We start from the raw sequence: 15,279 nt of genomic DNA on the forward strand, positions 1-15,279 counted from the left end.
CTAATCTGGCTGGCAGCGTGAGTGCCTTTAAAAAGAGCAGAGAAGGAACCCAGAGAGAGCAGCAGCAAAAGACTGAAAGAGCTGAAAAGCTCAGTGAAGAAAGGACTGAAAAGTCTAGCTAGCTTCAGCCACTGAAAAGTGGCCAGCGTAGCATTGGTTGTGTTTGGTTCGTTTTTGTGTTGTTCAGTGAATTAAAGTAATGGCTGCTGCAAACCTGAATCCTGCCTCCAGCGTCCTCCTTGAGCCTGGGGTAGCGCATGCCGTGCTACAGATATTTATACAGAATTTCTCACCAGCTGCATTTGTAGTTGTACAGCAATATACGGTGAGCTGCAGCTGGGCTTCAGCCTGCACTACTACAGATCGGTCAAAGGGCCAAACTAGGAAAATGAGTTAATATTTGTAATTATGCCGTTAGTAACACGTTATTAGCGTAAACTGCCACGAGCTGAATCAGCTATATGTAATATACTGTATGTATCTATAATAATCTACATTGGATATATGTAAATGTGAGGGTTTTGGTGACATCACAAAATTAAATCATTCACAACAGCAGCTGTTTGTTTTGAAACCATGTTTATACACTACATTCATTTTTTTTATTTAAAAAAGTGAGCAAAACTGCATTTTCCATGATGTTGACCCTTTGAAATGACAAATATCAGTGCTTAAACAGCAGTATTTTCACTGATACTGATAAATCTGTGAAATCTTAATATTAATTGATTTGATCAGCAAACTGATGATCAGTCAGGCCCCAACAGTCACACACACACAGAATGCCTTGTCCCTTCTTCCTCGGAGGAGCTGCTACTGGAATCTATATTAGTGCTGGTGAATCAGGGCACGGAGGCGTTCCAGGAAAATATTCCAGCTATTTTTGGAGCCACACTCTGCACACGCAGACAAAGCAATCCATCTGTTCTCCAGAAGATATCATCTACCCACTTTCATCTCTGATGCTCTATCCAAACATTCAAAAGAAACCTTCACCACTTCACCAAACTTGAAACTCACATTTTCAATCTTAAACTACATTTAAAACCTGGGTGCAAATATCTATTCACAAACATGATCCTCCATCTTTTCGATATTCTGAAGCTCTGAATGTGATCACTCTTCTGTAAACTTGCGGAAGAAGCTCTGAAACTTCCTTTAGCACTTTTGAAACATTTGAAGATGATGAAAACCAAATTGCCCCATTAGCACATGATCCCATAGCTTAACCACCACAATCAGGAATAATCCTTAGAAATAAGCTGCTTGTCATCACCAGCGGCTCTGCTTAATATTTACAGATAGAAATAAAGTGACAGTCCAGCAGAAAAACACAAATTTGTATAGTTTTCCCCTTCTCTCAATTGTAATTCATCAGTCAAAACAAGTTTGATGTTTTTAGCTTTAGCACCGGAGCTATGAGGCTAATGTAGCTAATGCTAACTAATTAGCATTGTGCAAACAGCATGAACAAAATCAAGTGCTTAAAGGGCCCGTATAGCACATTTTCTTAGCAGATGTTTGTGTAGTTTTATGTCCCAATTCATTTTTGCATACTTATTTTCCAACCTCTCCTTAACCCTTGTGATTTATGTAAACAAGCTCTGCTCTGATTGGCTGCCCTCATTTAAAAAGGAGTCTGAAACACTCCTTATAACTTCATCGTGAGTGGGTGGGGATAAACTGCTGTAAGGTGAACAGGTGCAAGAACAATGAACAGACTTAGTTTTCATGTTCTGACATTTCACATGAAGTCACACTGTATTAGCGCTGCAATTTTGAGGATGCAATCATTTGTGAATGATTCACCTGCAAGACATGACAGATGCCGAGAATGATGAGAGACTATATGGACGTTTAATTCAGTGTTTTCAAACTCCAGGTTTGGAGCCCCTGCATTGCATAGTTCAGTGTTTTTGTCAGCTGTTCCCACCTTGTTCAGCTCAGGAAGGGATTAATTAGCTAGTAATAAACTGTATTTTGACCAGGGAAACCACAGTTATGCAGTGCAGGGGCTGAAGGACTTGAGCTGGAGAAACTGCACTAACTGCACAAGCAAACTTACAAAATCACATCTGTCGAAACACAATGTAGTTTTCCGACCCATGAAATCCAGTCTTATATTCAACGTTTATGTTTCTCCAATTAAACGTCATTTAAATCTCCATAAACAAAGAAGTAAAGCTATAACCAGCTGTTTGTAGCTCTGTTAGGGGATACTTGTTTATCTCTAGGCTGTTTACATCAGCAAAAGCTATCTAAAGACTAGCATTGTTCACATCTGTGTTAATTAGCTGATGCTGCATTACCCTCCTATGATGACAAAGACTGTTTTCTCCTCTTTCTGTAACGCCATGGGATCCTTTACCCACCCTGACGTGAAGAGTCGTTTGGATTCTGTGCTTTTAAATGCTTTGAGAGACTCTCCAGAATGGAGAGAGGGACTGTGTTATATGACGCTGTTGTGTAATATAACGTTATATGTTAGGAAAACACTAATTTGTTAGCTTTTCTGCCAGTTTAAGTGGGACCAGTATAAAGATCATAGCCAATTTTAATTACTTTCTCGAGATAATCTTTTTACCTCTTCCAAAGTTAGGTGAATAAGTTAGCCATCTTTCATCCTTTAGTTATGTTCGTGCCGAGCAGCGAAGCCTGAAATTTGGTCGCAAATACGGCGGCCACAACAACTGAAACCCTAGGTTATGGACTGGGGAGTGAATGGTACATTTTGAAATTTTAACAATGTATATACAATACATTAAACTCTTATTTCAAAAAAGTGATGAAAATGTGGGTTTCCTTGATATGGGCCCTTTGAGTAATCTCTAATTTCTACTTTCTGATAATGTTATCCATAAATATGGACTAAAGTATGGATAAAATTCATGCTTCAGGTTTTTTTTTTATCTATCCAAATAAACTTTAGTCCATGTGATAACAGTGTGATAACATAATCAGTAAAGAAAATTTGAGATCATTGTGATCAGCTGTTCAGTGTTTACAGGTCATACATTCACTAAACTACATTAGCCTTGTAGCTCCAGTGCTACTAAAAAAGCAGACCACACACATCTTGGCTGATCAACTGCATTTAGTGACAGGGAAGAAATGAGTAAATCAGATTTGTGGCTGAGCTGTTCCTTTAAGATATGGGATATTAACCCTCTAACATGCAGTTGGAAGTGATCTGAGTGGACATCCTCTACTGTTCAGCTTTTGCATCCTGTTTTGCAAGTTAAAGTTTGTCGTGCAGTGAGACGTCCAGGGAGTCCACTCAGAGAGAGAAGCATTCATCCTCTTGCTGGTTGGACCAGATGCTGAATGTTTTAGCACCCAGCAGGGTTTGATCACTCCCAGTGATGTTGTGGTGTCATACAACAGCTGCTTTATCAACTTTAAACTTTACACAAATTTATGCAGTTACAGGTTAGACACAAATAAAGTCCATTCAAACATCCATTCCAGATGATTTTTTAAAAATAAACTCTGGACATTCATTTTAGTAGAACTTTACTGTAGATATTATAATTTTTTAATAAAAGTAATTCCAGATATTTTTTTTAAATAAATTAATTCCAAGATATTTGTAAGTTCATTCCAGATATTAAAAAAAAATATTATTTCTAAACATAAATTTTTATTGGAACTTCATCCTGTATATTCATTAAAGAAAGTTTGTTACAGAAATGATTTTTAAATTAATGCATTCCAGATATTATTTTTTATTTACATAAATTAATTGTCGATTAAACTCTTACCAGACCTTTATTCCTGATATTAATTTTATTATAAAATTGTTCTGTATATTACATACATATATTCTGTATATTCATTTTATTAAAAAAAATCCCAATATTAATTTTAGTATAACTTCATTCTGGATCCATTTTTTAATATAACTTAGATACAAATACTTTTAACAATTAATTTCAGATTTATTAGATCTTCACTCCAATATTTTTTTATACATTCACCTTGATATCAGTTAAAAAAATCTGGATATTAGTTGTAACTTCTTGGTTAGTTTTATATTAATTAATTATAGTTAGCAAATTTCCAATTTCCAAGTTAATTCCAGATATACATTCTTCCTCCTCTTCTCCTTTTTCTTCTTCTTCTTATTAATAGTTTTATAACATTATGATAATTGTATTATCACCAGATACAAATGTTCTTCTTTTTCTTCTTATTATTATTAATTACACATTTTAGAAAATAGTATAATTTTACAAATTATTGTCAAGTTTTATAAATATTTGATTCTATATATTACTTAAATTTTAAATTTTATCTTATGCAGCTTTCTCTCGTTTTAGAATCATATATATTTTTCTACAAATGATTTGAAGTCTGCTATCATCATATTAGACTAATTTTACACATGTACTCACAATAAAAGTCTTCTATAATATTGAAAGCAGCAATTATTATTGTTTAAATGGTTGCACATAGTCCCTGTTAAGTTCCAGTGAATACCATGCTGTCCCTGAGTGGACAATCTGGATGTGTAGGACACGAAAAGAGCTGCGGTCACTTTTACTTACACTGCAGATGGGCAGTGTGAAGCCCACAGTGTAGAGCACAGTGGAGGAGACGGTGCTGGAGTTAAAGGGGTAACTGATGCTCTCATCGTTACAGAAAAAGCCCCTCTGATAAGGCTTTATTTTACCCAGGTTAAAGGCCGCCAGAGGAAGACCAGCTGTGGATGGAAAGAGAAAGGTTAAGAAAGGGATAACAACCTCAACATGGTGCTTTCGGACAGTAGAGAGTCCTGCTGATGTTCCTCGGGCTGTTTGTGCGTTTAGAATAACAAGCTCTGCTTAGTAAAAACACTGCAGTGGAACAGAAGTGACATATGCTGATGATCGTCTTCCCTCCAGACTGACATCATCGGGAGTGAGTGAGCGCAATGTGAGACACTGATATCATGTTCGCACTTCACCCACAATCCTGAGCTGCTCAGATAAACTGCACTTAAAGCCATGAAACAGAAGCTGCTAAAACAAAGTCAAGGACGAGCTGAGAGTCAACAACAATGATGCTAATAAAAACACTCGATGCATGTTCTTCATGATTAATCACCAAAACAAAGTATTTAAAATAAAGTAATAAGCTATACACATATCACTGCTGTTGGAAGAAAACCTCCATCTCCATTTTTGACATACATGAAATATGTATGTATTTTGTACTTTGTATTTTGACACACATTTGAAAATACACGTTACTCTCTATATTGTATTTATGAATGAACTAAAAGAAATGACCCATTTTCCAAAAGTTACCATTCTGGATATACAACATTTTCTTCTGACAACAGCAATATACTGTTTCTGATAATGCTGGAGGAGGGCGAAATGGCAAAAAATATAATATCGCAATACTTCAAGAAATTTACATGAGACAATATTCCTTTTTTGACATCTGATCAGTTAGAACAGATACGAGAACCAGCAGTGATACATTTAAAAAAATACCATATACACTACTATTTTTATTTAATATTCAGCACTAAATCCAGTTAAATAGGACTAATTATGCTCTCTTTACAATGAAAAATGCAGTTGGTCTAATTAGTGTCTACAAGTACTGACCATATCCACTGTGTTCTGAAACTGTACTGTACTGTGACATAATTATGATAATATGTAGAGATCATTTGCAAAAAATTATACACTTCATCCTTTAATAAAACTAGCTGACTGTGGTGAGTTATTCTAACACACAGCGCATTCTGAACACTGAATACATTTCATCTCTAAAGCTATAGCTGTTCGTTGTCCAGGCTTTGCGAGTTCATGTTCTACAGCAGAAACGGTCAAACACCAGCGCTGTTCTCCAGCAAAGCCTGATAAATCTGTTCAGCCAATCAGTACGCAGTATTCGAGTAAGATGATGCAGCCGTGTCACCAACTGTTAATCTCAAATTACTGGAAATAAAGTGTAATTCTTGGGTGGAAAAGCCAAAACTTCATAACTCACATAGTGCATAATACAGAAGGAGTGAGCCATCTGCGAGTCAGCCTTAGGACTTTCTGAGGTCTGATCTTACAGATTTTTAATACTGATCATTAATGAGCTGGTTGTGTTGCAGTTTTCAGCTCTTTACCTGCTTGTTTATGTTAAAGAATATTAAATATTGCACTTAAAAGAAACTTGTATAAATGAAACGAATTTGTTTAACTCTGAGACATGGAGTTATCTCCTTTTGCCAAAAAAAAATAATAATCTGCATTTTGTTGAGTTATTTTTACTTCATCAAAACAGTCCAATAGTAGTTTGGTTGATATTACCCGGAATGCACAATAGAATAGATTTATGAAAATTCATTAGAATGGAGATCTTCGTTTTTGCAAATAAACTCTTCATGTATCACCACATTGCCCAGCCCTAATTAACCTTGGGTTTAAAAAGATCAGAACATAATCCTTGTAAACATCTAAGACCTGAATACTTAAAGTGGAACTCTAAAATTTTAAAAACATCCACATAATTCGATCATTGAAATGTCACCAAAGACATTCAAAGTGGTGTGACGTAAAAGTGCCCGGTTCTACAGAAACATCCCAATTCACGTCTTTACAGTGGTGGTAATGGTAACCAAAGGTCGCCATGACTACAACACAAATACACATTTTATTTAGTATCCAAAACCACCAGTGAACCTACACACTATATGGGATGTTGATGATGGGAAAATAGTGGAAAAACGTTTTTCAGATTTGTTTGGGGACTATTTTGCTTCACAACACCCTGCATGTATCCCTCCACCATGAAAGGCCAAAATCTTCTCAAAACTATCGTAAAACAGTGTCTCAGACATCACACAGTGTATTTATAACCATTTCATGCTATAACCTTCTGTGAGGGAGCTTTTAGAGATGGACATATGGTTCCTATCACCACCACTGTGCATCATTCTGACTCAGTAAGCTTCTCTAGAACGGAGTGTTTCACAACAAACCACTCTGAATGACTTTATTTACGTCTTATCTGTTTAATAATGCAGGAATTTTAAAACATGAGTGTAATCCCCCCTTTAAGGGTCTTACACTACAGTCCTGTTCCTTTCAAATTTGACTGACAACAAAGAAAACATGAACAGATGTTCCCAAACTTTTGACAGGCAAAGTACAAACACCCTCCAATCTGCACTCTGACTCAGCATCCTTATCACACAGATAAGGACTAACAGTAATTTTGTTTGAGGAAACTCTTATCATGGTGCTTTTCTGCACCCGGTCGATAAAAAATGACCTCAGCAATGCCACAGTCTTCTCTCTCAGCAGTAGCAGAGTAAAAATGTGTGTGTGTGTGTGTGTGTAATCAGTGTGTTATCTGACTGTAGCTTGTAGTTGTACCACATCACACTCACAGGATCAGACAGGTTAAAGTCTAACGTGGCTGTTCATCTGTAAACCATGAAGCCTCAGGTTATAACTGCTCAGAGAGCTCAGCTGCTTAATGCCACAATTACATGGCATTATGAACTATATGTATGTGCATATACATATAGAAATACATACATGTAAGTACCTATATATCACAATATGCCCCATGTGTCCTATATACACTATATTGCCAAAAGCATTCGCTCGTCTGGCTTCACACACATATGAACTTGAGTTGACATCCCATTCTTCATCCATAGGGTTTAATATGATGTCGGCCCACCCTTTGCAGCTATAACAGCTTCAACTCTTCCAGAATGGTCAAACACTGTAAACTCAGACACTGATGTTGGACGAGAAGGCTGGCTCACATGAAGTTTGGAGGTCTGTAGTGATTGACTCTGCAGAAAGTTGTTATGAAAGTTGTTGTCCACTTTGTTATAATACCACTGACAATTGACTGTGGAATATTTAGTAGTGAGGAAATTGCATGACTGGACTTGTTGCACAGGTAGTATCCTATTACGGTACCACACTGGAATTCATTGAGCTCCTGAGAGCGACCAATTCTTTCACTGTTTGTAGAAGCAGTCTGCAGGCCTAGGTGCTTGATTTTATACACCTGTGGCCATGGAAGAGATTGGAACACCTGAATTCAATGATTTGGATGGGTGAGTGAATACTTTTGGCAATAGTGTATATGCAAGCATCTACATGTAATGACAACAAGAAGTAGAAGAACTACTCATGCATATTATATATAGAACCGTACAGACATTTTAAGCACATGAGAAATTGTGATTTACATATTTATCAGTGAGCATTCTCATGCTCTGAAAAACACATGCACTGGAATGAATATAAATAACAAAAATAATACAAACAAATTTTATGTCTGTTCATTTGACCATTTCCTGCCCTCTCCTCAAGGAAGAGCTGTAATAGTCATTTAGTACCTGCCTTTTCTAATCAATACTGCGTCATGTTATATCAGGTGCTTCTGATGGAGTTCAACAAATCCATGTGATGGCTGGAAGAGAAATGTGGAACCAAGTTTGTTCTTCAAACTACTTCTTATCAAGGACTTTAATTCAAAATAGGAAATTCTTGTTATTATTGTTTCTTATTATTCTTATTGTTGAGATCTTTTTTTTTTTTTACCCAAACCTAATTTTAATTTCAATCTCAGTATATACACTGGATTTGGTTATTCAGATTTAGAAGTGACACATGTAGCACAGACACACAGGCTTTATTCTTTATACAGCATGGTGACTCTGGCTGGGAGAACAAAGTTGGTGTGTCCGTGGTGCTGAGAGCATACGTATGGATCTGTGCCAGTCTGCTGCTTCTCTGTGAATGAGGAGATCATGTGTGTTGTTGCGTGTTGTATGACCCATTGTGAGCTCAATGAGCAGATTAACAGCTTGGCTCTTTCCACATACTCTGACTCTCAGGCTGGTTTTCACAGAAGATTCCCATTCACAGAGCGTGACAGGGACAAGTGTGTTGGGCTAAATTACATTTAAAATGTATACACAACTTCTAAGCCCAAATAATAATAAATAATCATACAAATTGCGTTGAATCAGCATCTGAGAAAACCACTCTACACTGCACATTCAGAAAGACAAGCCAATGAATAATGCAGAATTCTTAATTTCCTACTGAACAACTTCTAAATCCATCAATCGATTTATAAGAGCAATTATAAGTAGCTCAACTTTTCAATTTACCATCTCTCTCTCTGTAATCAGTGCTTTTTGTAAAGATACTGACAGTGCAGAACACTCTCAGAAATATAGGTACTAAACTGTCACTGGTTTGGGACCCTCAAGGGTTCATCTCAGTACCTTTAGTCAAGGAACATAATTGTACCATAATCCATTGAAATTATATTTTCTAAGTTGTATTGACTCCACACCCAGTCTCGTATCCAGGCTTTTATCTTGTTGTTCTGTTTTAAAACATTAAGTTATGAAAAGGTACAAATATGTACCACTGTTGTACCTTTGAGGAAACATCTGCATTGTTTGTACCTTGATGAAGGAAAAACGTACCTGCACGGAACCTTTATTTCTAACAGTGTATCATTACAATAAGAGGGGAGCAGCATGGGGAAGGCGTATTAAAATAACACATGATTATTTTGGAAAAATGTATTACATTCACCAGTAACTAGGCTGGCTACTCTAGCTGATGTCAACTGGGTGCAGAAACAGCAAAAATATATATATATATCTCCCTGACAAACTGACATATTGGCACATCGTCCACTGAGAGGAAAAGACCTCCTGTAAGAAGACGACGAGTCTCCATCAGCATTCAGTGCTGTACAGGTGAGCTGCAGCTCATTAGCTCATCTGAAGAAGCAGCTTCAGTTACTCATCTTACTGTATTTCCCTCAGCTATTTTTGAACAATATGACACATTTTCAAATGCATGCTTCTGCATGAGGCTAATTAGTATGCAACACCATGTAATGTAGGTAAGCCTACAATAATGCCATCCAAAGCTGATTCACTCAAATATCAAAATATGCTGGAATGCATATTACTAATCAAAACAGCCATTAAATATACACAAAAAAGTCTCCAACATAACATCAACCACATCATAATGTCACGGTTGGCCCCTCCCTGTCCTGTCCATGTGTTCGTGTTTTGGTTTTGTTACTCCGCCCTTGATTGTGTTCACCTGTCCCTCACTGTCCTGTGTATTTAAGTCCTGTGTTTGGCCCTTGTGTTTGCCAGTCTTTGTATGATTGTATTGGTCTTTGTTTGATGTGTTGATTCTGGTTTTTGTCATGTCTGTCCCCCGATCTGTCCGTGTCGGCTATATGAACCTGGACTGTTATGACCACGACCCTGGATTTGCCCATAATAAATCTCACTTATCTCAGCGTGTGCGTCCGCCTCCTCGCTCCCCCTTACAGAAAGACTGGCCACCACAGGACGCAGCAGGTAAGCGAGACTCCAGCATGTGGTTGTTCCGTTGGGACGAAACTCCGGCTGTTTCTGAGCAGCCCGAGTTCGACGTGTCCCAATGCCACCAAGCCGGAGACAGCAAATCCCCTGGCGCTGAGAGAACACGAGCGTCTCGCCGGTCTCGTAAGAAGGCAAAGGACCTTCCCGCCTTGTGTTTTGCCGACGAGAGCTCAGGTAAGCGCCTTGGGTCTGCCCGTCTTGAGCGCCACTGCAGGGAGGAGCGACCTGCAGTGCAAGACGGGGTCAGACGGATGGAGCATTCAGATAACCCGTGCTATGGTACTTGGCTCACTTTCAAGCGCCACTGTGAGCTGCCAATTGCTCGAGTGAGCCTTGGGAGCAGCCGAGTGGGTCCTGTGTCTGTCTGTTCCTCCAGGTTGGAGCCGATGTCCCCAGCCGGAGCTCCTGATCCCGTGGCCGTGCCCCGCGGCACTTCTGATCCCGTGGCGGGGCCCCGTGTCACTTCTGATCCCGTGGCCGCGCCTCCGGAACCGCCGCCAGTCGCCGCGCCTCCGGACCCGCCGCCAGTCACCGCGCTTCCGGTCCCGCCGCCAGTCGCCGCGCCTCCGGACCCGCCGCCAGTCCTGGTGGACGTCGTAGCAGGCCCGCCCTGCCCCCGTGGACGTCGTAGCACGCCCGCCTGCCCCCGTGGACGTCGTAGCAGGCCCGCCTGCCCCCGTGGACGCCGTAGCAGGCCTGCCTGCCCCCGTGGACATTACATCCCCTTTGTTCCCGCCCATCCTGTCCTCGGCTGTGTCTGTTCCCCCTGGGCCTTCCGTTTCTCCTGTCTCTGTTCCCCGTGGTCCTTCTGTGCCTCCTGTGTCTGTTTCTGTTCCTTCGTTTCTGCCCTGTTCGGTCCCTGGTTTTGTCCTGTTCCCTACTGTTGTGTCTGTCTCGGTTCACGTTCCTGTTGTGGTTCCCGTCCTGTGTCTCCGGTCGTCTCTCGTTTGGCGGCGTTTTGTGTTGTGCCTCCTCGTCCTCCCTCCGTTTTTTTTGTCCTCATTCTGTTTCGCCTGTTCCTGTGTCTGGTGTTGTGTCTCCCGTTTCTGTTCCCATGTCTTCTTTGATTCCTGTTGCCCGTTCTCGTTCTGTGTCTGTTCCTGTTGCCCGTTTCTCGTTCTGTGTCTGTTCCTGTTGCCGTTTCTCATTCTGTGTCTGCCTCTGTGCCCGTTTCTCGTTCTGTGCACGTTTCTGTGTCTGTCCCTGTCTAGTTTGGTTTCGTCTTTGTTTTCTGGGTTTTGCTTTCTTATTGGCTTGTTTTCTGTTTGGTTTGGCACGCCATGGTGTGCGTGCCTTTGGGGGGGGGGGGGGTTGGGGGGTACTGTCACGGTTGGCCCCTCCCAATCCTGTCCATGTGTTCATGTTTTGGTTTTGTTACTCCGCCCTTGATTGTGTTCACCTGTCCCTCATTGTCCCATGTATTTAAGCCCTGTGTTTGGCCCTTGTGTTTGCCAGTCTTTGTATGATTGTATTGGTCTTTGTTTGATGTGTTGATTCTGGTTTTTGTCATGTCTGTCCCCCGATCTGTCCGTGTCGGCTATATGAACCTGGACTGTTATGACCATGACCCTGGATTTGCCCATAATAAATCTCGCTTATCTCAGCGTGTGCGTCCGCCTGCTCGCTCCCCCTTACACATAATATCAAACCTAAGTCAATTGTCCGCAATTTATTTTGTGCACTCAATGACATTTCAACTGTTCCATCCTTCCAATTTCAAAAGCAAAATTCTCTCTGAGCATCTAAAATGACCGATGGAGATATTTGTGAGGAGATTAGACATAACATAGCTTACTTGCATAAGGAAGGAGGGAGCCAAAGGAAAAAACTGTAGTTTCCAAAACTGGAGCTCAGAAAATGATTAAAAGCTCCACAGAAAACGTGACTAATAACCACCTGGAAAACACTGTCCCCATCACAAAAACAGCATTTAAAGCTTTCATCTTTGAGAGAGAGGAGAAAAACAAGCTGCTTCAGATCTGAAAACATCCACAGGTGTTTCTGTCCATCCTTCCACTGCGAGAAGACAACTCAGTGCTATGGGTCTGAAAGGGTGTGTAGCTCAAACAAAGAAGCTGAACATTGGACTGACCACCCCAGAGTAAAGACCACAACATCACTCCAGTCATCCCCTGGATTTGTTCAATTCTATTAGCAGTACCTGATTTACTTTAATGAAGGACGGATTAGATGAATTACACTCTTAAAAAGATGCTGCTTTGGGGGTTCTTTAGTAAATAAAATGGTTCCATACAGAACCGTGAGCATTAAAAAATTCCTTTGCGTGATTAAATGGTTCTTGGCATTACAATGTTCTTTACATATTATTAATGGCTTTATACATTATTAGCACTGCAAATCGTTTGTTGACAGAAGGATGATACCAAGATGTAAAAGTGCTTCAGTAACAAATTAGCCAGCTGACTAACACTATCACATTAGCCAATTAATAAATCAATCAATTACAGCCAGTTAAACATTACCATATCCTCCTATCGGTCTTCACTGAAATCAACAGCCTTCTCATCACTGGATAAAAAAAGCTTTCGGCTGACAATGAATAATGAGTGAAAAAATTTGTCACTCCTTAATAAGAATATGACTCAATTACAACTGCTCTCTCGTCACACAGCTCCTCAGGCACTCCGCACGCCCCTACTCTGAACATTCACAGGTGCTGAAGGAAAACGACCTCACATAAATGTCCCAAATTGTCTCCACAGGTCATCTTTTTGAAGGGTAACCTCTGCACTTTTTCAGAATTTCTGCATACTTCAGTGGTAAAGAAACAGAGCCATTCAGAGTGGTTTGGTCTGAGTTCTGGGGAACTCACAGACAGTTTTTACATGAAACAGTTACAAATACGCCGTCTGGGACTTTGGCCTAAAAAGCTTTTTAATCCATTTACGGTGGAGGGATACATGCAGGGTGTTGTGAGGCCAAACAGTCACCAAAGGAAGCTTATTATTTCAGATTTTCCACTATTTTCCCATCATCAACATTCCATATAAAACTCAGAAGACACGTGTAGGCGATTCACTGGTGATTTTAAAAATGTCTATATTTGTGTTTTAGTCATGGTGACCCCAGCTCCAATTCTCCTTTGTGTTATCAAGCTTGCAGCAGTTATTCCAGTTAAAGCTGGTGTTTTTATAATATCATAGCTGCACAGAGCCAAAGACGCAGACTGTGAGAAGCTCTGCATACTGGAATCATCTGCTAGTGTGCATAAGTAATGGCACCAGCCAAATAGACTGACACGCGCTCACAGTCTGCTGACTCCATACTGTTTATGATTACAGTAATGCTCCTGCAATGACTATACAGAAGTGGGAACCTGGGGCGGGAATCGCTACAGTCCCAACGGTATGATATTATCATATCGCCATGATACGATTCTATAATTACACCATTTTCACTAAAGCAAACAGAATTATGAAGCAAAAAAAAACAATAAAATAAACTATATTTCAATTTCTATATTAAGCAGAGAATCTACAAATGGGCTTAATAAATGATGAAAAAGTAACAAATAATGAAGCACTGATACTGTTACAAGGTTATATCAGCCACAACCCTTCTGACAATATTAAACTGCAACATCTAAAATCCAGCCAATGTATCTAATATTTCTCTTTATTCAATAGTTTTATATATATTATACAGTTATTCAACCTGTTTTTACCCATTTTTGTTTGTTTTAAGTAATTTTATCTACTGAAAGAATCTTCAGAGGCAGATCGCCTCCAAGAAATGAGGCTTAAAGCAGTCTTCTAATGGCACTTTTATTGCGAAAATAATGCTTAAAACAGGTGAAAAATGTCTGAAACTTAAATAATGTTATAATATTCTTAAAACAGATTCATAATGAAAAATACTACATACATGGGCTGGACTTAAAATGTTTTCACTGTATGTCCTAAAGATGCCTAAAGTCCTAAAGTATGTCCTAAAGCTGGTTTTGCTGGTTAAAATGCAGCCACGGGCAGTGAGTCTTGTTGTGTTATTGGGGGGTTTGTGGTCAAACCTGTATGAATTAGAATGGTCACTCGTACCTGATCTACAGAATTAGCACAGTACAGCACGAGCCCCAGTAGCATGAGGGGGGCACTCCCATGCATCTTAATAAAATAATTAAAAACACCAAAAATACAACAGCAGCAAACGGTGCAAAAACACAATATAATCCAAGTACATACCGAGCAGGAGGCAGGCGAGGTCCAGCAGCACGAAGGGAATCCCTCTGGTGTCAAACATCTTGGAGCAATGAAGTGAGTGGAGATGGGGGTCGTCTGGTCTTCTAGCTTAAACCAGGCTGAATGACAACACCCAAATACAGAAATGATTAGAGTCACTCCTCACTGACAGGAGGAGAGTCCATATAAACAACGTCAGCTCTGTATTCACCAGCTTTCGAATTTTCCGTCCCACCTTAAACGGTGCTGCAGTTACGCTCTGGCGCCTGAGGCGAAACAGAATGGAACTGCTGCACAATTTAAGGTGGAACGGGAAATTTGGTACAAGAAGCTGAGCGAGCAATGGCGACTGATAATCACCAGGACAGGACGGGCAGCTCGAGTAGGCGGCCTCGCAGGGACCCTCGGGACACGCCGAGCATCTCAAAGGTTTAGAAAACGAATAAAAAGCGACAAAACAACACAAACACGACAGCAGCAGCAGAGACTCGCCCGTCTCCCGTCCTCAGTCCAGCCCAGCTCTGTCAGATACACGAGACACGTGACCCCGCCTATGGCTCCTCCCACTTCTGAACGAGGTCGTTGGCATATGTTGTAAATAAATATTCGTTTTTATTATTAGTTTTTTTAAATAAAAGTAACAAAACAATAAGCACTCGGTCCATACAGATCTATGACTAAATACAGACCTGTCACTCTAGA

General features: G+C 40.0%; 1 protein-coding gene across 2 annotated transcripts in view; it reads right to left on the reverse strand.

Moving 5' to 3' along the window:
* Positions 1–15,109, reverse strand: part of plpp1a (phospholipid phosphatase 1a) — a 42,033-nt gene extending 26,924 nt beyond the window's left edge. The window contains exons 1-3 of one of the 2 annotated variants that reach the window (XM_017711253.2): positions 14,938–15,107; positions 14,581–14,696; positions 4,548–4,702 (exon numbers count right to left, since the gene is read on the reverse strand). In XM_017711253.2, coding sequence (XP_017566742.1) covers positions 4,548–4,702; positions 14,581–14,638 — 213 coding nt within the window. In that variant the 5' untranslated portion in view covers positions 14,639–14,696; positions 14,938–15,107. Of the gene's footprint in view, positions 1–4,547; positions 4,703–14,580; positions 14,697–14,937 lie in introns of both variants that reach the window. The other variant, XM_017711254.2, reaches the window with a different exon arrangement.
* Positions 15,110–15,279: the final 170 nt, after the last annotated feature.

The sequence above is a fragment of the Pygocentrus nattereri genome, chromosome 18 (genome assembly GCF_015220715.1).
Source record: "Pygocentrus nattereri isolate fPygNat1 chromosome 18, fPygNat1.pri, whole genome shotgun sequence".
NCBI classification, from domain to species: domain Eukaryota; kingdom Metazoa; phylum Chordata; class Actinopteri; order Characiformes; family Serrasalmidae; genus Pygocentrus; species Pygocentrus nattereri.